Source organism: Megascapheus bottae, chromosome 19 (genome assembly GCF_031878675.1).
Source record: "Megascapheus bottae isolate mThoBot1 chromosome 19, mThoBot2.hap1, whole genome shotgun sequence".
NCBI lineage: Eukaryota > Metazoa > Chordata > Mammalia > Rodentia > Geomyidae > Megascapheus > Megascapheus bottae.
Genome location: NC_143527.1, coordinates 28,906,190 through 28,924,823, shown reverse-complemented (window position 1 = coordinate 28,924,823; position 18,634 = coordinate 28,906,190). Strand labels below are relative to the sequence as shown.

Genomic DNA, 18,634 nt, shown 5'->3' with positions numbered 1-18,634 from the left:
ACTTACTATTTTTTAAAAAAGGTTGACTTATCAACTGCATAGTTCTCCAAAGAGTTAGCGAGGCATTTCTGCTTCATCTGTATTATAGACTACTTACATTTTGTATTATGTGCAATTTTTCTCTATGGATAGCTCTCTGGAATAAATGTGATTATTTAATATGATTAATTGTGTGAACTAGTATAGACTGGTCTCTTCACCTGATGTAAAATAGATTTTGTCATGGTATTCAAGGAAAAATCATAGTTCATTCTGTCAAGTTTTGCAATTCATAATTATGCTTTGTAATTAGCATTGTATCAAGCCAAAAAAGTTTCAGCAATCTTTTTTGTATATTTAAATGTGGAGTATGTAGCAACATGATATGATAACCATATCTTCTTCCATATCATACCTTTGGGAAAATTATTTCAAGTGAATAAGCTGCTCTATTTTACTAATGTACAATTGGGCTCTGAGGAACTGAAATAGCTTTCTTAAACTCTATTCCACAGGTCCTATGAAAAACAAAACTATATGTTGAAAATTATTATTGACACAGAAGGAATAAAGAGCTCCAGAAAGAAATTATTCAAATATGTAGTCTATAAAAGTGTATTGATACTCGAGTAAAATTCTTCCCAGAATACATAATTTTACATGAAATCTATTGTGCTATACCACCATCTATGTTTTGAATCATGGCAACATTTTTAAAACTTTACTGTCGGGGTAATGTACAGAGGGGTTACAGTTACATTCATCAGGTGGTGGGTTACTTCTCCCACATGTTTTTGTCCCTGTTTCCCACCCTCACACCCTCCCAATCATCTTGTTTCCCCCCTTCCCTTCCCTATTTCAAATAACCAAATAAATGTATATACAATATACCAGGTAAATGAGTTTATAGTTGCTGAATAAGTAGGGACTTTATGATTACATATGCACATTCCAATCAATCTCAACCTATCTCCCTGCCCTTCTTTCCCCCTCTCAAAAGCATCTTAATAGGTTCATTGCTCTGTTTTTATAGTTGCAAATAATCTGCTTTATTGACCTTCAGCTTCATTCACCTTGATTAGTCTAACCTTCTCCCATTAATATCCAACCCCCTGATAGTGTTTTCTCTTTCCCCACACAAGTTTGGTAGTATCGAAGAAGACTGGTCATTTGATTACGATCACAGAGACAATCACTTCCTTGTCTGAGCACTCATCTGCTGTGTAATGTCACTTACAGCCATGTTCCTTCATGAGGTGGTGATATAACTTGAATATACTTCATCCCCTTTGAAATTCAGGTGACACTTTCATTTCCAATGTAACAAAATTGAAAGGTATAGGAAGTGACTAGGTCACAGCACTTAGTCAAGTGTGTGGGGCAAGATGTCAGGAGTCCTGGCCATTCTTCATGTGTGTATCTTTTACCTAGGCCTGGGTACCCTTCTCCACCCCCCCTCACACACTTTTGGGGTGTTATGACACAGTATGAGGCCTCATAAGAGGCTTGACACTGCTTGTCTTCTCAGCCTCAAGAAGAACAAACCAAAATACACTTTTGTTATGGACTACTCAATCATGGATATTCAGTAACAGCAATAAGAATCAGGCTGAAGCAAGTCTAATTCCCTAGCCTTGCTCTCCAGTCTTTTCTTTGAATTGCAGTGCATCAATAAAGACGTGGCAGCAATGACAAAAGTGCCAGTTCAGTGTGTTGAATTCCATAGGCCTTCGGAGCTTCTATTACCAATCTTGAAACCTTGGCCACAACCTGCTAGGTATGGTCAATAACACAGCCTGGTGTGAGTCATCTAATTTTCCCAGTTAAGACCCTTAATCTCAGCCCAGCCAGTAAGATCAATGATGATTCTTAGTTTATTTGTGGCTTAGTTTAGAGGCATCAGTAAGCTGCACTAAGCCTATCCAACAACAGAAGAATCATCTAGAAGATTCATGTCCAAGCAAGCTATGATGAATGATTTGATTTATATGTCCATGCATTTGCATGGTTATTATGTAAGTATCCATATAGCAATGGATAACAACTACACAGAATATGTCTTTTATTCCTAAGATGATAAAGGTTGAGTTCTATGTCAAAGTTGGTAAGTCTCTTCTGCAAAGGGATAGATTAAAAATTTATGTTAAATATTCTCTGGTACATATTCCTCTTCACTCTTTCTGCTTACTTGTTTTCTTTTCAAATAGTGCAAATATTAAATTTGAGGCTACAAAACACAAATATCTGCGGTTCAGATTTGGGTAATGTCTATAATTAATGCCCACTACTCTAAATCATGCAAAGACATTTATTACTTACATGATACAGAATAAAAATTGTCAGTGTCAGGACCATTGGCTCAAATCTGTGGATTCATACCTAGCTACTCAGGAGACTGAGCACTGAGGATCACAGTTCATAATCAGGCCAGGCAGGAAAATTCATGAGACTCTTATCTCCAATCACCTACTACAAAAAGCCAGAAGTGGTGCTGTGGCTCCAGTTGTAGAGCCTTGAGCAAAAGAAGTTCAGGGACAGTACCCATGCTCAGAGTTCAAACTGCTTTTGTCCTTCCTTCCTTCCTTCCTTCCTTCCTTCCTTCCTTCCTTCCTTCCTCCCTCCCTCCCTCCCTCCTTCCCTCCCTCCCTCCCTCCTTCCCTCCCTCCCTCCCTTTCTTCCTTCCTACCATCCTGCCATTCCTTCCTTCTTTACTTCCACCTTCCTTCCTTTCTTTCATTCTTTTCTTTCACTTTTGATTCTTTTTTACCTTATGTATGATGAATTTGAATATACATCGTTGGAAGGGTTGGGTGATGGCACAGAACTTGAGAGGAAAAGGGTAAAAAAGTGTAGCAGTGGAGCTCACTGGATACAGACGAATGTGAGCTATATATGGGTGGAGATGGGAGGGAAAGACTAGAAGGGAAAGAACTAAAGAGTAGAATGAGGGAACACACCACACTATACAAAGGAAATGTATTCATTATTTGAAATGCAATTGTAATCCCTCTGTATGTCACCTCTATAGTAACAATAATTAATTAGTTAATAATGATTAATTATTGATAATAACTTTAATAAGAAAACTTACCTTCTTGGATTTTAGTAAGTATAGGAGGACCATTGGGAACTGTATCTTTCTCAGGCATGATTATTGAAGGGATTCTGAAACCTAATTAGAAAGAAAGAAAAACATTTTAAAATTATGAATTAAAATCAGTTTTCAAAAATTTCATTAATAATTGCCACATTTTAACAATTCAAGGACTGGTGAAATGAAAATGAATTTCCAGTATTTCAAAGTGATATATATATGTATATATGTACATACATGTGTGTGTGTGTGATTTCTAAAGTATGTTTTAAATACAAGGAATTCATTACACCCTCTTTTTATTAAGAGTACTGTCATATCACTGGAAATATCATTAAGGCCAAGAATCCTTTTACCTTACTGGTAACTCTAACAACATTTCTGGATCTTATAACATGCCTTGGACAACAGTTATGAATACAGACATAGACACAAAGTTGTATTGCTTCTCTGTTCCCATGACAGGAGACAGCAGGCAGTGGGCAGTCTGGATTTTGATAGGTATTGACAAGCTTTTTTTGAGAAAGTGACAATTGATATTAAATAAATGAAGGAATTAGGCAGAAGATTACAGGAAAAAAATTTCCAGGCAAGAGTCGTCTAGAAACTCCATTAACAAATAATTATTAGCTCCAGAATCAGTTCTACTACCCCACTCCCCAAATAATAGGTGAACTTCATTTCAGTTGATATTCATTCAAAGCCTTTCTATAATCCTGGCTCAGTATCTCCTGCCTGCAAGCCTTCAGCTATTTTTATCATTGTACTAGAATAGCTTAATAGCTTGCCAGAAAGGTAAAATCTTCGATCCATCACAGTGCTTGCCAGAAAGCTTCATTTTTAAAAACTTTTCACCTTGTAATATAGCTAAGATTTTAAAGATTGAATGCCATTATTCAAACAAAAATGATGTCAAATATTGTAACTAAATAGCTTCTAAATCCTTGTGTCAGGTTAAACATGGCCAAAGAACGCAGGCTACAAACTGTAATCATGATTCAACCATGAGAGTCAGTATCTTGAACAAAATTCAGAATCAGAGATTTGGATCTTCATAAGAGACTAAAAAGCAATTCTGAGAATAATCATTTAAAATGTCCAAATGAGATTGGCAAGTCTATTGTTTTTCCTATGGTTATACTCGAGGAAAAGCTCAGTTTAAGCTAAAACAAACAGAAACCCATCTGCAACATAAAAGGCAATTACTTTTTATTATCTTTAAGTATTTGTGCAAAGGGTTTTGATTCAACATGTCAGTTTGTGTACAATGCATCCGGATCAACCACCCTTTAAAAGGCAATATTGATGGAAAATATGCTGGACAATAATAGCAGTTGTCCATCTATAAAAGAAGCAGAAATATGGAGCATGGTCTACCACCAGTGCTCTCTCTGCATGTCTCAGATCCTCTTTTTTTTCTCATTTTCCTTTTATACAACTTAAAAAATGTGCATTAAGTAAAGCACAAATAAAAGCAATGCTGAACATGTAGTCATCAAATATTGACTTTCATTTACTAACCCAAGTTCCAAACTACTGAAAATCCTATTTTTAGAAAATACATGATACAGCAGAAGGCAAGAATAACTTTGACAGTTATTTTCAAAAGCGACATGTTTGTCTTTTATTAAATTATATTTTATTGTAAAGGTGATATACAGAGAGGTTGCAGTTACATAAGTGAGATTATGAATACATTTTTTCGAACAGTGTTACACTCTCCCTCATGTTTCCCCTTCCCCCAAGTTATAAAATTCATTTCCAGCATAGTGTCTAGTGAGTATCATGAGTTACTGTTTCCCCTGCCCTTTCCAAATCAGACAGTCTAATATATGGACAAAGGGTATAGATTCAAAACAGTGACAACAGGGGATAAACCCAAGGAGGAAAAAAATGAAAGGAAAATGTAGCTGCAAACAGTACACATACATACCAACACATACCTTTTATTCTCATATCTTGGAGTTCGCCTCAATCATAATTATTTTATATGATCCTCCGTACATAAATATTGAACTATTGTGATCCTCTGATAGGACTGTCCTGGACATATCTTAGTGTGTTTTTTTTCCCAAGTCTTTCAATTTCCATTAAAAAATGGGACAGTGTCATTCTTTCTGATGGAAACATGGCATTTTTTTGTTTTTGTTTCTGTTTGTCCTCCAGTCTTGGGTGCTGTCTCTAAGCACTTTTGCTCAAGGCTAGGACTGAGCCACTTCTGGTTTTGTAATGGTTGATTACAGATAAGAGGCTCACAGACTCTTCCCCTGGACTAGCTTGGAACTAAGATCCTCAGCTCTCAGCCTATTAAGTAGCTAGGATTAGCCAGCAAGGTCAGCCACTAGGATTGAGCCACCAGGCCCTGGCAAAAGAATCTTTTTAATATTTTTTAAGAATTTTATAGGATAGGACACAAATTTTGTAACAATGCTGAGATATTTCAAATTAATGTTTTGGAATAGATTGCAAGAACAATTTTTTGTGCAAGATCTCTTACACATATGTAAAATAAGTGATTACGTAAGTCATTAAAGTCTAACACTAAGTTTCCTGATCTCTATTTTTCTATACAATTCTGTTGACTGTATTATGTCGGTACTTTATCCAATGCATTAGAGTTAGGATGCATTAGGTATTATACATAGTTTTACTTAAGCTAAGTACATCTTCAATAAGATTAAATATCATCTTTTTCATTCAAATCATATTAGCACTGAGCCAGGCTCTGCACATATTTTCATAGGGATATCTCAGATCATATTCAGAATTTGTGTTAGCAAAGAAATAAGCCTTTCACATTCTGGTAATTACTTGAGACTTAAATGACAAGCAATTCAAATTAGCTTTCATGATGTTAAGTCATACCATAGGTCAATATCATCTATTAAATTATTATTTCCCCTCTGACTCACATCAAACAATTTTATAGTGATAATATAGAAAAACTTTTACATTTTTCTAATGAAATGTATTTAACATGATAATATTCAATAACTACTTTTGTCTTAAATGTAAAATAGTAAATATTATATAATGGAAGCTTGGAATTCTTATGAAAAAAATGACTCCATGAGTTAATAAATTTGATGTCATTTTACTATATATTTGCTCTGGAAGAAATGTGTTTTTGAATTGTTTTATGGTGCTTATCTATTAGATACTTCTGTATATTTCTAATAGATATTATAGGGAATATAAGAATTATGATATCCTCTTCTGCAGAAGTTTGCCAATACTAGTCATTCGTGGACTATCTAGAGGAAAAGTGAGGACGTGTGATTCAAACACACCATACAGTCATCTATTCCACACAACAACCTACTTGCCCTAATTTGCAAAGGGCATCCTAGAGCACCCAGATTAGACTACTTTCTATGGAGTCTGTCATCATATATGCTTGCTAATCAGGAACAGATTAGAATCAGTGGACCTAAGATGAATTCTCAGAAGTTTTTGATATGCCACTGTGTGCCGTTAATTTTTACAAGCTATCAGAATGGATAGCACTAATTAATAAATGTTTAAATTGCAAGTCCAGTTGAGTGGAAGCAGGAAAGTGGTTGCAAAATCTTTTCTTGAAACTAGTAGTTTAAAAAAAAATTCAAATAGATTAAAAAGCTCAAATTCAAAGGGAAAAAAAGCCATAGCTATATAAAACATAGCTATACAAAAAAATAAAGGAACCTTAGAGCTAAACAAAGGAGAAAGGGTGAACAAATACAACAATAATACTCACGGAAATATATTAGAAATGAACTTTACAGCTTGGGAGAGTCGTCAGAGAAGAAGGAAAGTGTGAGAAAATGATGGAGTGGTCTTGGCATTTTCCCAAATGTCCAGAAACAAGGACATACTAAATCCACTAGCACAACAATGTTCATTGCAGCACTATTTACCATAGCAAAGATATGGAACCAGCCCAGATGCCTCTCAGTAGATGACTGGATCAACAAGATGTGGTACTTATACACAATGGAATTCTATGCAGCCATCAGAAAGAATGACATTGCCCCATTCGTATGGAAATGGAAAGACTTGGAAAAAAATCATATTAAGTGAAGTAAGCCAGACCCAAAGGAATATAGGCTCAATGGTTTCCCTCATTGGTAATAATTAGTACAAAACCTTGGACTCTCCTAGCAGAGGATTACAAAAGCTCAAAACCTAGGTACATAAGGTCATATAGGACAAGACGAAATGAAAGGATCTTTAGGATATGGAAACAAGAACTTTATCTTGTGTGACTGTTATTCTTAATATACTATGTTATTTCTCTTCTCTTTTTTTGCCCTTTGGTTAATCTCATATTGTTACTGTATCTGATTTTATTACCTGGTATATTGTATATACATTTATTTGTTTATTTGAAATAGGAAAGGGAAGGGGGGAAAACAAGATGATTGGGAGGGGGTGGGAGGAGGGAAATGGGAACAGACACATGAGAAGGGGTATCAATGTATGAGAAGTAATGCACCTACTATCTGGCATCTACTATCTGTAACCCCAATAATAAAAAATAGAATAAAAATTAAAAAAGAAATAGAAAAAAAAGAAAATGATGGAGTAGGTAAAAATGTATGACAAAAATGTACTCATAATCTTGCTTACATAACTGTAACCCCTCTGTACATTACCTTTACAATAAATTAAAAATTAAAAACATGGAAAATTAGAGGTATGACTTCATAAAACATATAAAGCAATTTATCAGACTTTTAAAATATTCATGCAATAGACACTTAAAATGCAGAAAGTAAGTTTCTTCTTGATATTTAGTTAGAAAATTATCTATGAAAAATGAAATATCCAGCAGAAATTAATTAATTAATTACTCAGAAACGGTAATCCTTATAGATACACATGAGATGATGAGTAGAAAGCAAGATGGAAACAAGGAGAGACATTCACAGAGAGAGAGAGAGAGAGAGAGAGACAGACAGACAGACAGACAGACAGACAGAGACAGAGACAGAGAGACAGAGACAGAGAGACAGAGAGAGGCCTATCATTACAAGAAATGTCAAGTCCAGTACCTAAAAACAAGGTGTAACTTCTTTTATAAGACATTATTAAAACAGAATTGATTTATCACACAGCAAACATTTGTAAACATGCAGAAAGAACAATAGTACATACACAGAATCATGTCTATGTTGTGAGTAGCTATATTCTCTGAATCCTATAAAGACAAGAAAATCTTATATAATAAAAATAACCTTACTCTTTGGGAAAGAAAACCATAACATTTATAAACGGCCTTTTGTAATTCAGTCCTTTTGTAATTTTGAATGTGAAGGAAATCTATGTGCACTGACAGCTTCTTTCTGTTCAAATGACCTGTTGTCAATCACACAGCTTGACTAATCATTCAAACTAGAAGCTACAAAATATTTGCCACCAGAGCAACCAGAGAAGGCATTGCTTTAAAGAAGCAACCTTCAACTTGAGACTTGTTGCTGCTACAGGTGAATTAAACATGGCCCTATCCTACCACTCTAGGTAAAATCACAAGTACCACATTGATGTAAAAATGCTATGTTATCAATTCAGACTTAGTTTATGTTTAGATATTTATGACATATGATAAAGCTTAACTGTTTTAAAAGATAATATTGATTCATAAATCCATTCATTTTAATCACTGCAAATGGGTCTATATCTACACAAAATTATAAAATTATGTGCCAAAATGATTAAAAATACCAAATGTCTTGCTTGAACAAAATGAACAAAACTCAACTTCTAACTGTAAGCCGCTAAATAAATCCCATATAGTTTTCAATATCATTTTTTTTGCCAGTCCTGGGCTTGAGCCAGGGCCTGAGCACTGTCCTTGGATTTTCTCAAGGCTAGAGCTCTACCACTTGAGCTTCAGCACAACTTCCGGCTTTTTCTATATATGTGGTACCAAGGACTCGAACCCGGGTCTTCGTACATGCTAGGCAAGCACTTTAACCACTAGGCCAAACTCCCGGCCTTCAATATCATTTTTCATCAATATATAATACCTATTACCCAGCAGAAGATATAATATGAGATGTACACTGGAGCATTTCTAATTAAATGCTTTTCATATGTCTATTATTTTATAATAGTTCAAGACAACACCATGTGTTCACTACATATTTTCTTTTCCTTGGCCTCCTGGGAAAACTAGATATGACAGTCTTTCTTAAAGACATTTCAGGCCACATACCTTTGGCCACTGGAATTTGGAGTAAACCTTAATCTTAAAACCATTCTGTTCACTCCTCAGCTTTTCATGGCAACACTGAAAGTCAGGTGCACTAGATGGTAGAGCTATCATTCAGAATCACTATTCCTGGACCACTGCTTAAAAGTCCAATACAGAAAACCACCTCATCTGTATTGCTCTAACATAATCGGAGAAAAAGACTTTTATTTTGCTAAACCAGTTTTTTTTCTTTTAATTTCTACACAGCACAACCTAATCTGTTCTAAAAGAGTGCTGCAGTGTTAATGATTAACTGATCAAAAGTATTGGTCAGTGGTTAAAAAGAATGTAATTGCTTAAAGATGAACAACCACAACAGTATTGGAAATAACTCAAATCATTACTTGCTATTCTCAAAATCAAAAGAATCAAGTGCACATGAGTAAAATACAAGAGATTACATTTTAACAGAGGAAAGTAGTACAGTCTGGAAACCAAGCCTCTTAGATTTTGGTATATTATCTCTGTTGAAAGCTTATAAAAATCATAAATAAATGCACTTTTTCTGTGAAATGCTTGTATGATGGACATTTAACCATGACTGTAACTATTAACTTTCCCTTTGAACTTACAGATTTTTTACAGAACCAAAGGTGAAACAGCATTATTTCACATCTGGTCATTTGCATATCTGTATTTTTTTGTTGTATTCAGATACTTCCAACGGTGTTATTTAAGCCAACTTATACCAAATCACAATTTAATAATGTATTTTCTATCAAATACTACTGATCTTGTAATTGTCAGTGCTATAAAGAATCACTTAAGAAACTTTTACAATCAAGAGTAGTTAGGTTCCCAAGTAATCAAATTGCACCCTCCCCACCACCAAGAGTGGCATGCTTGTTAAACTATTCTATGAAATAAATATATTAAATATTAAAATATTAATTTGCATCTGTTCTCTCCAGATTGTCTCTCAAATCTCACAAATTTCTTTTTTTTTTTAAAGAAAGAGACTTTGAAATATTTGCCTCAAGGGTTTGTGTGTGGAGAAAAGCAGCCATGATCTGGATATCTCTGAATTTTTTTTTTTAACTTCAGGGGCGTCCTGGAGAAGAAGGCAGGATGATGGGAGAGGTTTGTGAGCCCAGGGAGTTAGGAGCAGCAGCGGAGGAGATGGACAAGCCTCAGGAGGAATGTTAAATGCACCTGAGGCATGGGGGCAGAAGTATTCCTGGCGACACCCTCGCACCTGGGAGCCTCAGGCTAGTAGAGTGATGGCCACCAGCCAGGAACAGGCAGCGATTCCCAGGGAGACACTACAGATTGCAGAAACAAAAACTCCAGAAAAATGACAAACCCGAAATGGGTTTGTCTGAGTATGGAAGGATCGAAGTAGAAGTAATGCCAAGACTGATGGGAGGTAAGTTTTCTCCAGAATTGATGAAATTGAACCATAGAGAGAATTTGGTGGACTCAGAAAAACAGAAGGTAGTTTTTAGGTTAATATCTAGGAATTATACTCCAGTAAAAGTACATTGCTGAGAGAATTCAAATACCTCTTACCAAAATCCTCTAAGAAAACTATAAAATTATTTTGAAGAGTCCACAATGTATTGCTTCTGTTCAAAATTTAATATTCATCCTTGATGAGTTCTCTCTGTCTCTGTCTGTGCTGCTGTCTTTCTCTCTTTCACACACACACTTCTCAATACAATACTAGATCCACGTACCTTCTGCTTTTATGGTCTTTAAGTCCCTCAGTAACAAAGAAACAAGTATTCATTGAAAAATACATCAGTACTTGTCTAAAAAGTACCAAATCTAGCAATAAAGATGTATTATCTCCATGCTGATCGCATGTATGGATTATTTATTATGCTTAGTAAGAGAAACTGAAGAACATGCTTTGAAACACTGCTTACCTTTGTCCATTTACTTAGTTTCTTTTCCTAATTACATCAAAAAAGTGGCTGCCTTGAATTTTCAAATCTTTTTTTTTCATTTTAAGAAATTAAATGTTGACACTTCAGTTACATGTATTAATATGAAATTAAGGTACACAAAATATGTTTTTTACCAATTTAATAATTGTTTTCATAAGAAAGCCCAAATGTTGATTGATGCTGTCAACATTTCTGATTTAAATAACAAAATCTCCTCATTCTTAACATGAATTTCAGTTTTCAAAGATAATTTTTAAGTAGTTATACAAAGGCCTTTCAATTCAACATGTCAGTTTATGAGGACATTGCATCTTCATTAGTGCCATCTCTTTCACTCCACAGAGATGTTTATTCTCCCAAGGTCTCACATTTACTCCTGGTAGTCCTTTTTATAAACCAGGTAGGGTTTCAAGACTGGATATCGTTGGAGTAGTCCGGAGTTTTCTCGCTGATGTTACTTCTGAATTATTTCCTCAGGCTAATTTTTGCAAAAATGATATCCACATATTGGCAGGAAGTCTCTAGAGAAGATCAGATTTTTATGCACCAAGATTCCCTAAGTAATCTTTCTCAAAATGCAGACTACTGAATTAATAAAAACCAGATGTTGTTAAATAAGAAATATCTCTAATTCATATGGGTTCTAAAATTGAAATTTAATTTTAAAAAATTGAAAGACTAACTCTTCTTTAAATATGACCTCAGACACAGGTCAGTGTTTCACCCTCTTTGAGGTCCTGGAGCAGGAAATTGAAAACAGGTGACACTGTACTGCCCCACCCCGTCCCATTTGTCACTCAGAATTTCTCCCCTTGGGTTCCTTGCCAGCCCAGCGAGTCATCTAAAATATGAAACAAAAACTAATCAGAAAGTAAAGAAGAATACGGTGAAATTCGACAGTGAAACTTGACTTCCCTCTAACTGCAGCTTAAATCTGTTTAGTGGAGAAATTTTAATAAAACACTGAGGTTTTGCTATTACATGACTCATTCTGAACAGTAATATACCTAAATAGCTTCCTACCCTGTGACAGGCTAATAATTCAACTGCAGTGATTTATTGTTTAGGAGGCAGGGTTAGTTTTCTATACATTTTTATAGAAATAAATCAAAACAGAGGTGATCCTTTATGCCGTAGGAGAAAATGTAACGTTGTCAATAAGGGCTCTAATATTGAAATACTTTAAAATATTTGTAATCACTGTGATTTAGAAAAAAATGTCCATAACAACTGCATTTGTTATGGACATTTTTTAGAGGTATGCACTTTGAGTACTCATTGATTAGAATTGCTGGTATCCAATGAGAAATTAAACTTAATCCACGTGAGACATAATAAATGTAACAAAACAATAAGCTTCCCACTAATTTTCTACTGTCTTTAAATCATCAATTAACATAAACATTTTTGTTTGATGCTCAATAAGCCAAGTTATAACTAAAAATAAATAAATAGTAGTACTCAGTTAGAGATCCATGGTTAGTGAAATAACAAAGAAAGTGCAAATGTTTAGCTATTTGAAGAATAAGAGAATAAAAAGGAATAAGAAGCACTGGGAATTTATTACAAAGAAGTTATGCCAAGAGCTTGTTACAACCATTTTTTATGGAAATGTTCAAATTAATGGCAAAAATTGCATTTTACACTATATATTTGGAGCCTACTGATATCATTTTTATATCATTTTATACATGATCTTATGGCATTACATTTGCTAACTGATTTGAATTACCCCAGCTATAAATGCAGTCATCCTAATGCAAAATTTTCTCTCATGCCACAAAGAGCTTGTTACAACTAATGACACAATTTGATGGAATTTTCCAGAACGAGAAGGAGGGAAAGGATAGGGGCCATTGGTGGCATTGTGTTACAGAATTAATAGAAATCAGTAAACCTGAAAGTAACTGAGATATCAAACAGATCTAAGAGGGTAGGAAGAAGAAAAGATAATGAACATTACAAAAGTCAATCAAAATTCATCATCACCACAGATTTGAAATTGTTTCCATCATCATTAGCCACTCTGATTTGTTACTTCAGAGTCTAGAAGATAAGAGGAAGTGCTTTAACACTTTTTTTTTCCCAACCAACCCCTCAAACATCTCCTCTACCTATTAACATTTAAGGTAATAAATTCCCAAATTATCAGGTAGCAATTTTGTGCTACAGCTTGAAAAGCAGATATTGTGTGTTTTATTTCTCTATGAATCCATACTATGTGACAAATATTTAGTATTCAGAAATACTTCTTGAACAGAATTTTTTTATCTATTCCAACGAGTGTCACAAAAATTAGCTTGAAGTAATGATGATTAGTGGAGAAGCTATAAAAACAAAATGCAGCAGCTTTTAAATAAAAAATAAAGGAATCTGCAGCCAGGCTCCATGAGCTCATACTTGTAATCCTAGCTTCTCAGGAAGCTGAAGACTGAGGATCTCAGTTCAAAGTCAGCATGGGCAGAAAAATACACATGACTCCATATCCAGAACATTTTTTAAAAAGCAGAACAAATTAGGCGCTAGATGAATGTCACATGATAGAAATCACTATCAAATATTATTTTCACTTTTTACCCAAAATTTTTCCTTAACCCAAATGTGGGATTGTTTTTATAAATTATCTTTCCATTCTGCTTATATAATTACACAGCTTGATTTTTCCAACAAAATTGACAAGGTGAATTCTCTTAGCACAAGTAGATGAATTAATTGAGGTATAAGTTTGATAACATGCTTCTGAAACTCTTGTAATCATGGTTTTAACTTAGTAGAAGCCCGCGTCAGGTTGGAACCTATCTTTGCAGGGAAAGAGGATATACTGATCAAATTTGCTGTGTGGAGAACAGAAGAAAATGAAAGTTTCACAGGATGTAGGAACCAGTATTTAAGTCTGAGGTTGTGTTGAATCTGAGGTAGCAGCAGCAAAGAGAAGACTGCATTGTGTGGCTGAAGTCATGGCTAAGTTGTTGAGAGCTATCTTGCACTCGAAGCAAGGCAGGCCCTACATTTAAACTCTGGTACAATCTCAAAGAAAGAATAAAAAGAAAGCTGGACATTAGTATCTTTTGTGTACAATCTTTGTTAATCAGGAGGATGACATCTGAGGATTGTGGTTGGAAGCTAGCCTAAGCAGCAACGTCTGTGAGACTCTTCTCTCCAAAGTTTATGGACAAGACATAGTCCCTGAATTCAAGCCCCAGGACATACACACAAGCATAACACAAGAAGAAAGAGAGAGGTAGGGGGGGGAGAGGGAAGGAGGGAGGGAGGGAAGGAAGAAAGGAAAGATGGAATGAAGGAAGGAAGGAAGGAAGGAAGGAAGGAAGGAAGGAAGGAAAGAAGGAAGGAAGGAAGGAAGGAAGAGAAGAGAAGAAGGGAAGGAGGGAACCTGAATTATGAATATCAGTACCAGAGGTTACCACCATAACAAAGCTCCACCGAGGAATAAAAATTCAACTCATGGTTTCATCAGTTCCGGAAACAAGGTAGATTGGTCCATGAAAAAGGAACTACATTGGGTGATATGCAAATGTATGTAAATATACTAACTGAAATACAGTAGATTCAAAGGAGAACCCAAATAGTGTAATTCTTCAGAGAGACAAAGTCCAAATTCAGCAAAATAAAACACCAGGAAGCAGATATCCTATAAAGGGGTAGGGTGGGATCAAGGTTAAGGGGAAGGTGAATGAAGAGGGGGTAGAATGGAGTCAAGATTCCAATGTATATCCTACAAAAAGTGAGGGAAGCAGTGGCTAAAGGAGGGATGAGTGAGAAAGTTGAAGGGGGTGACATTCATCAAGATATATTTTATTCATAAGTTGTTTTGTTAAATGGCAACTCCTTTGTACAAATACATAAAGATAATAATTACAAAAATACAAAACCTTAAAATATAGTAAATATGGTAAGAATTATATACTTTTTAAAGATAGATATGCTATCTCCAAGCATGAATATCCAAATAATTCGAGATAAGTTTATCAGCTGAAAATTCTATGGATTGTTCAATCTGTCTTGCAATTTTTCATCCCTTTCTTCTGACTTGTTAAACTTAGAGGTGCCTGGTCAGGAACCCTCTTGCCAAAGCAATACTAAGAAACAATTCCTCTAAACCCAGAGAGGAAATGAAGACAAATTCCAGGATGCTCAAAACAATTCCCAATAATAACCCATGAGTATGTAGAAGTGGGAAGCTACAAAGTCATTTACAAATATTTATGAAGCAGTGGATGAATGCAGAGAAAGTAACCCAGAAAATGGCTTGCTGGGTCTGATTTTCGTCTAGTCAGCTCTGAGGATGGCTCTCCCCATCTGAAGAAGGTGGTGTTGGAAAGAATTCTTTCATTCATGATGGTTTAGACAAATAAAGAAATAAAAAACAAAATTCCCAACCTGTGAATCAGGAAGCTGTTCAATATTTGAGTCGAGTGGACACTTGAAAATTAATTCTGAAATATCAATGGAAGAAACTAAAAAGCAGTTGAGAAAATAATACATGAGCTATGGCCTGGTGGCCTTCTACAGAAACCAGAAGTAAAGATGGTCATTTTAATAGTTAAGACCTCAGGGGGTGCAGTTGCAAACAATGAGAACTCAGCGGAGGGGCAAGCGCCTTTTCTCCCAGCCTTACAGATGGTTCTCAAACTCTCCTAGGGAAGGCCAGGACAGCAACTCACCAACTCAGCCTGTCTTCCCTGTCTTTTCCTGCACTCAAGTAGCGAAGCCTGCAATCCGTTACCGGTGTCCAGGCGACCACAGTGGAGGTGGGGGGCGGGTGGTGAGCGAAGTGGGCCAGTAACCTGCCCAGCTTCCTCTAGCTCGCGCGCTGCCTTCGCATATAGCATGGCATGGCATGCTAAGCTGCATCGCACCCTGGCCTTCCTGGAGCCTGTTACAGGCTACTCTGGCCTTCTTCCGGCCGACCTTTGTTCTCCTCCTTGTAGAGCAGAGGGTGGGATGAGTCCATTTCTTTTCCCACAGCAAGAATGAGAGTACGACATTCTGACATTCTGCTCTTTCCAGAGGGGTTGCCAAGGACAAATGTCTTGCTTACCCTTCCTCTTAATCACTTCCTCGTAACAGGGTGACTTCCAGTCCCTTGGGACAGATGACTAGAAGTATACGGAATTATCCACAAGGGGACTTTATTGAAAAGCCTCAATACCTGTTAGGAAAGAAAAAAACTTGTTTTCTTTCTTTTTGCTTGTGGGTGGAGGTAAGGAAGTGATGACCCAAAACATTTGTCGGAATGTCTATTTCTAATAAAAGCAAATTTTTCATGAAGACTTGATCCATTTCACAGGCTAATAACTTACATGAAATGCATTACTTAAGCTTTGTTTCCTTAAAGCTTTCCATCTATTGTGACCTGAAACGGCTTTCAAGAAAGATAGTCACACTTTAAAATATTCTCACCAATTGACTTCTTTCATGAAAATAAACACTTCACCATTAATTGAAGATGGTTCAAATTCCAATCACCATGAGAGATGGAGATATGCAAAGGAAACTTAAGGTATAATAATCAAATCACAGATTCCTGAAAGAGAATTTTGTCATGAAACTTCCAGATTTGCAGGTGACCTTAGTCTGATAGATTGGACATGCTGATAGAAATACTTCACAAGAAATGTCTGTAAATACTCAAAACCCAAAGGCGAATGGTGTTCTTGCCACACAGACAAACCACTTTTAGTCTATTAAAAAGATATACATAACAGGCTGGTTTACTGCCACAAATTAACTAAAAGCAGGACAGGCTGCCATCTGTGCCTCTATTTCATGTTTGTATCTGCTCTAAGCCATTCTCTCCTGTCATTTTGCAGTCACCTGAATACCAGAAAAGACAGGACTTAGCCATAACATCTTCAACACAAATGACTAAAACTACATCTAAGGAATAGCAGACAGAATCTTGCAGGCTAGATTACCCCCAAATAAAAAGAATATCAGTAATCATCAAGCTGCAAGGGGAGGGCGGGAAGTTATCTCACAGGTACTAGATTCCTCCCCTCAAATGCTAATGGTGGCAACTTCTTCAGAACTTAGGAGAGCCAGAACTGAGATAATGATGAGCCAGGCCACAGTTATGGCCAAGCATACCCTTGTCCCTTGGTCCCCATTCTTTCTCTACTTAAACATAATGCTCATATCTGTACTCTAAGGACAGTTAGCAATGAATGTACTGAAATGCAGTCACCCTGAGTATTATGCCATATAGATCCTTTATTTGCCATAATTTTTTAATAAAAAATTCACTTTCACTGCTTTTGCATCTTGTCTGAATTCTTCTCTTGCTGGATGACAAGGTCATGTCTGATAAGCTGTGCTGACTTTCTGGCAATAATAGAATTGGGATAAAGGTATGTATTCCTACCCAAATAGATATTCCCAGGCAAGACCAGAAACTGTCTTAACAAGGTTAAGTTGGCAAAATCTATTATCGTAAGAGGCAATTCTATTTGTAATCCTGTCTAATGGGAAGAAATCAGTAAGGCCACATTTGTGATAAGATCCTTCCTGTTGAAAATGAAACAGGGATAGATAACAATACCAAGCAACTAGAGAAGAATCTTAAATACAGAAGCAGAGCTCCTTATTTTAATAAAACATAGATTCCAAGATTGACTCTCCACTTCACTGTCTTCTTCCATTAATTGCTTAAATTTGACTTGTTAGCGATGCAACATCAAATTTTAACAACAGAATGAATTGTTGTACCACCAATCTATAAGTATTTGTGAGGCATCCAAATAACTAAAAGAATGTATTAAAATAATACTTCATAAAGAAATGTTTTCTAAGCTTCTTTCTTGCCAAGTTCTCACTTAATTAGAACTCACTGACAATTTCTATGTCCCTATTTTGGCAAGCAAATTTCAAAGATATATCCCAAAGTCTTGACCTTCCAGTATATTTTGAATATGATTCATGTATTAATGTTATTAATTTGCTATATGATACAATTGACCCTCAAAATAAAATAGTTGGCATGCATTGGCCTTACTTAAGTAAACTGTACGAGGGACTGGCTAGAGTCAGAAGTTTGAAAAGAGAAAAGGGATTTGGTACCAAGAGATATTCTCTATTGTCAGATTTGAAGACCGAGTAGAATATAGGAATGTGAACAGCCTCTAGTTACAGAGAATGTCCCCAGGTCAGAGCCAGCAAGGAAACAGGGACCTCAGATGTACAACTGAAAAAATGCAACCAAGAATCTGAGCCAAGTGAGTAGAGGGCAAAAGCTCCATTGCATATGTGTCCTGTAAGTGGCTTAATTGAGGCTGTAAGCCCGGGGAGACCCTGAGGACACAAGCTAGGTAGGCTTGCAGAAACTGACCTACAAACTTGTGAGCCAATAAATGCATGTTGTTTTAAGCTACCATGTTTACAGTAATGTATTACATGGTTTAAAAAAAGGGCAATTCTATG

At 35.9% G+C, this 18,634-nt stretch overlaps 1 protein-coding gene across 1 annotated transcript in view; it reads right to left on the bottom strand.

Annotated features, from left to right (window-relative positions):
• Positions 1–15,981, bottom strand: part of Ccdc178 (coiled-coil domain containing 178) — a 287,520-nt gene extending 271,539 nt beyond the window's left edge. Inside the window, exons 1-2 of the mRNA XM_090353276.1 lie at positions 15,880–15,981; positions 3,071–3,151 (exon numbers count right to left, since the gene is read on the bottom strand). Coding sequence (XP_090209402.1) covers positions 3,071–3,128 — 58 coding nt within the window. The 5' untranslated portion in view covers positions 3,129–3,151; positions 15,880–15,981. The remainder of the gene's footprint in view (positions 1–3,070; positions 3,152–15,879) is intronic.
• Positions 15,982–18,634: the final 2,653 nt, after the last annotated feature.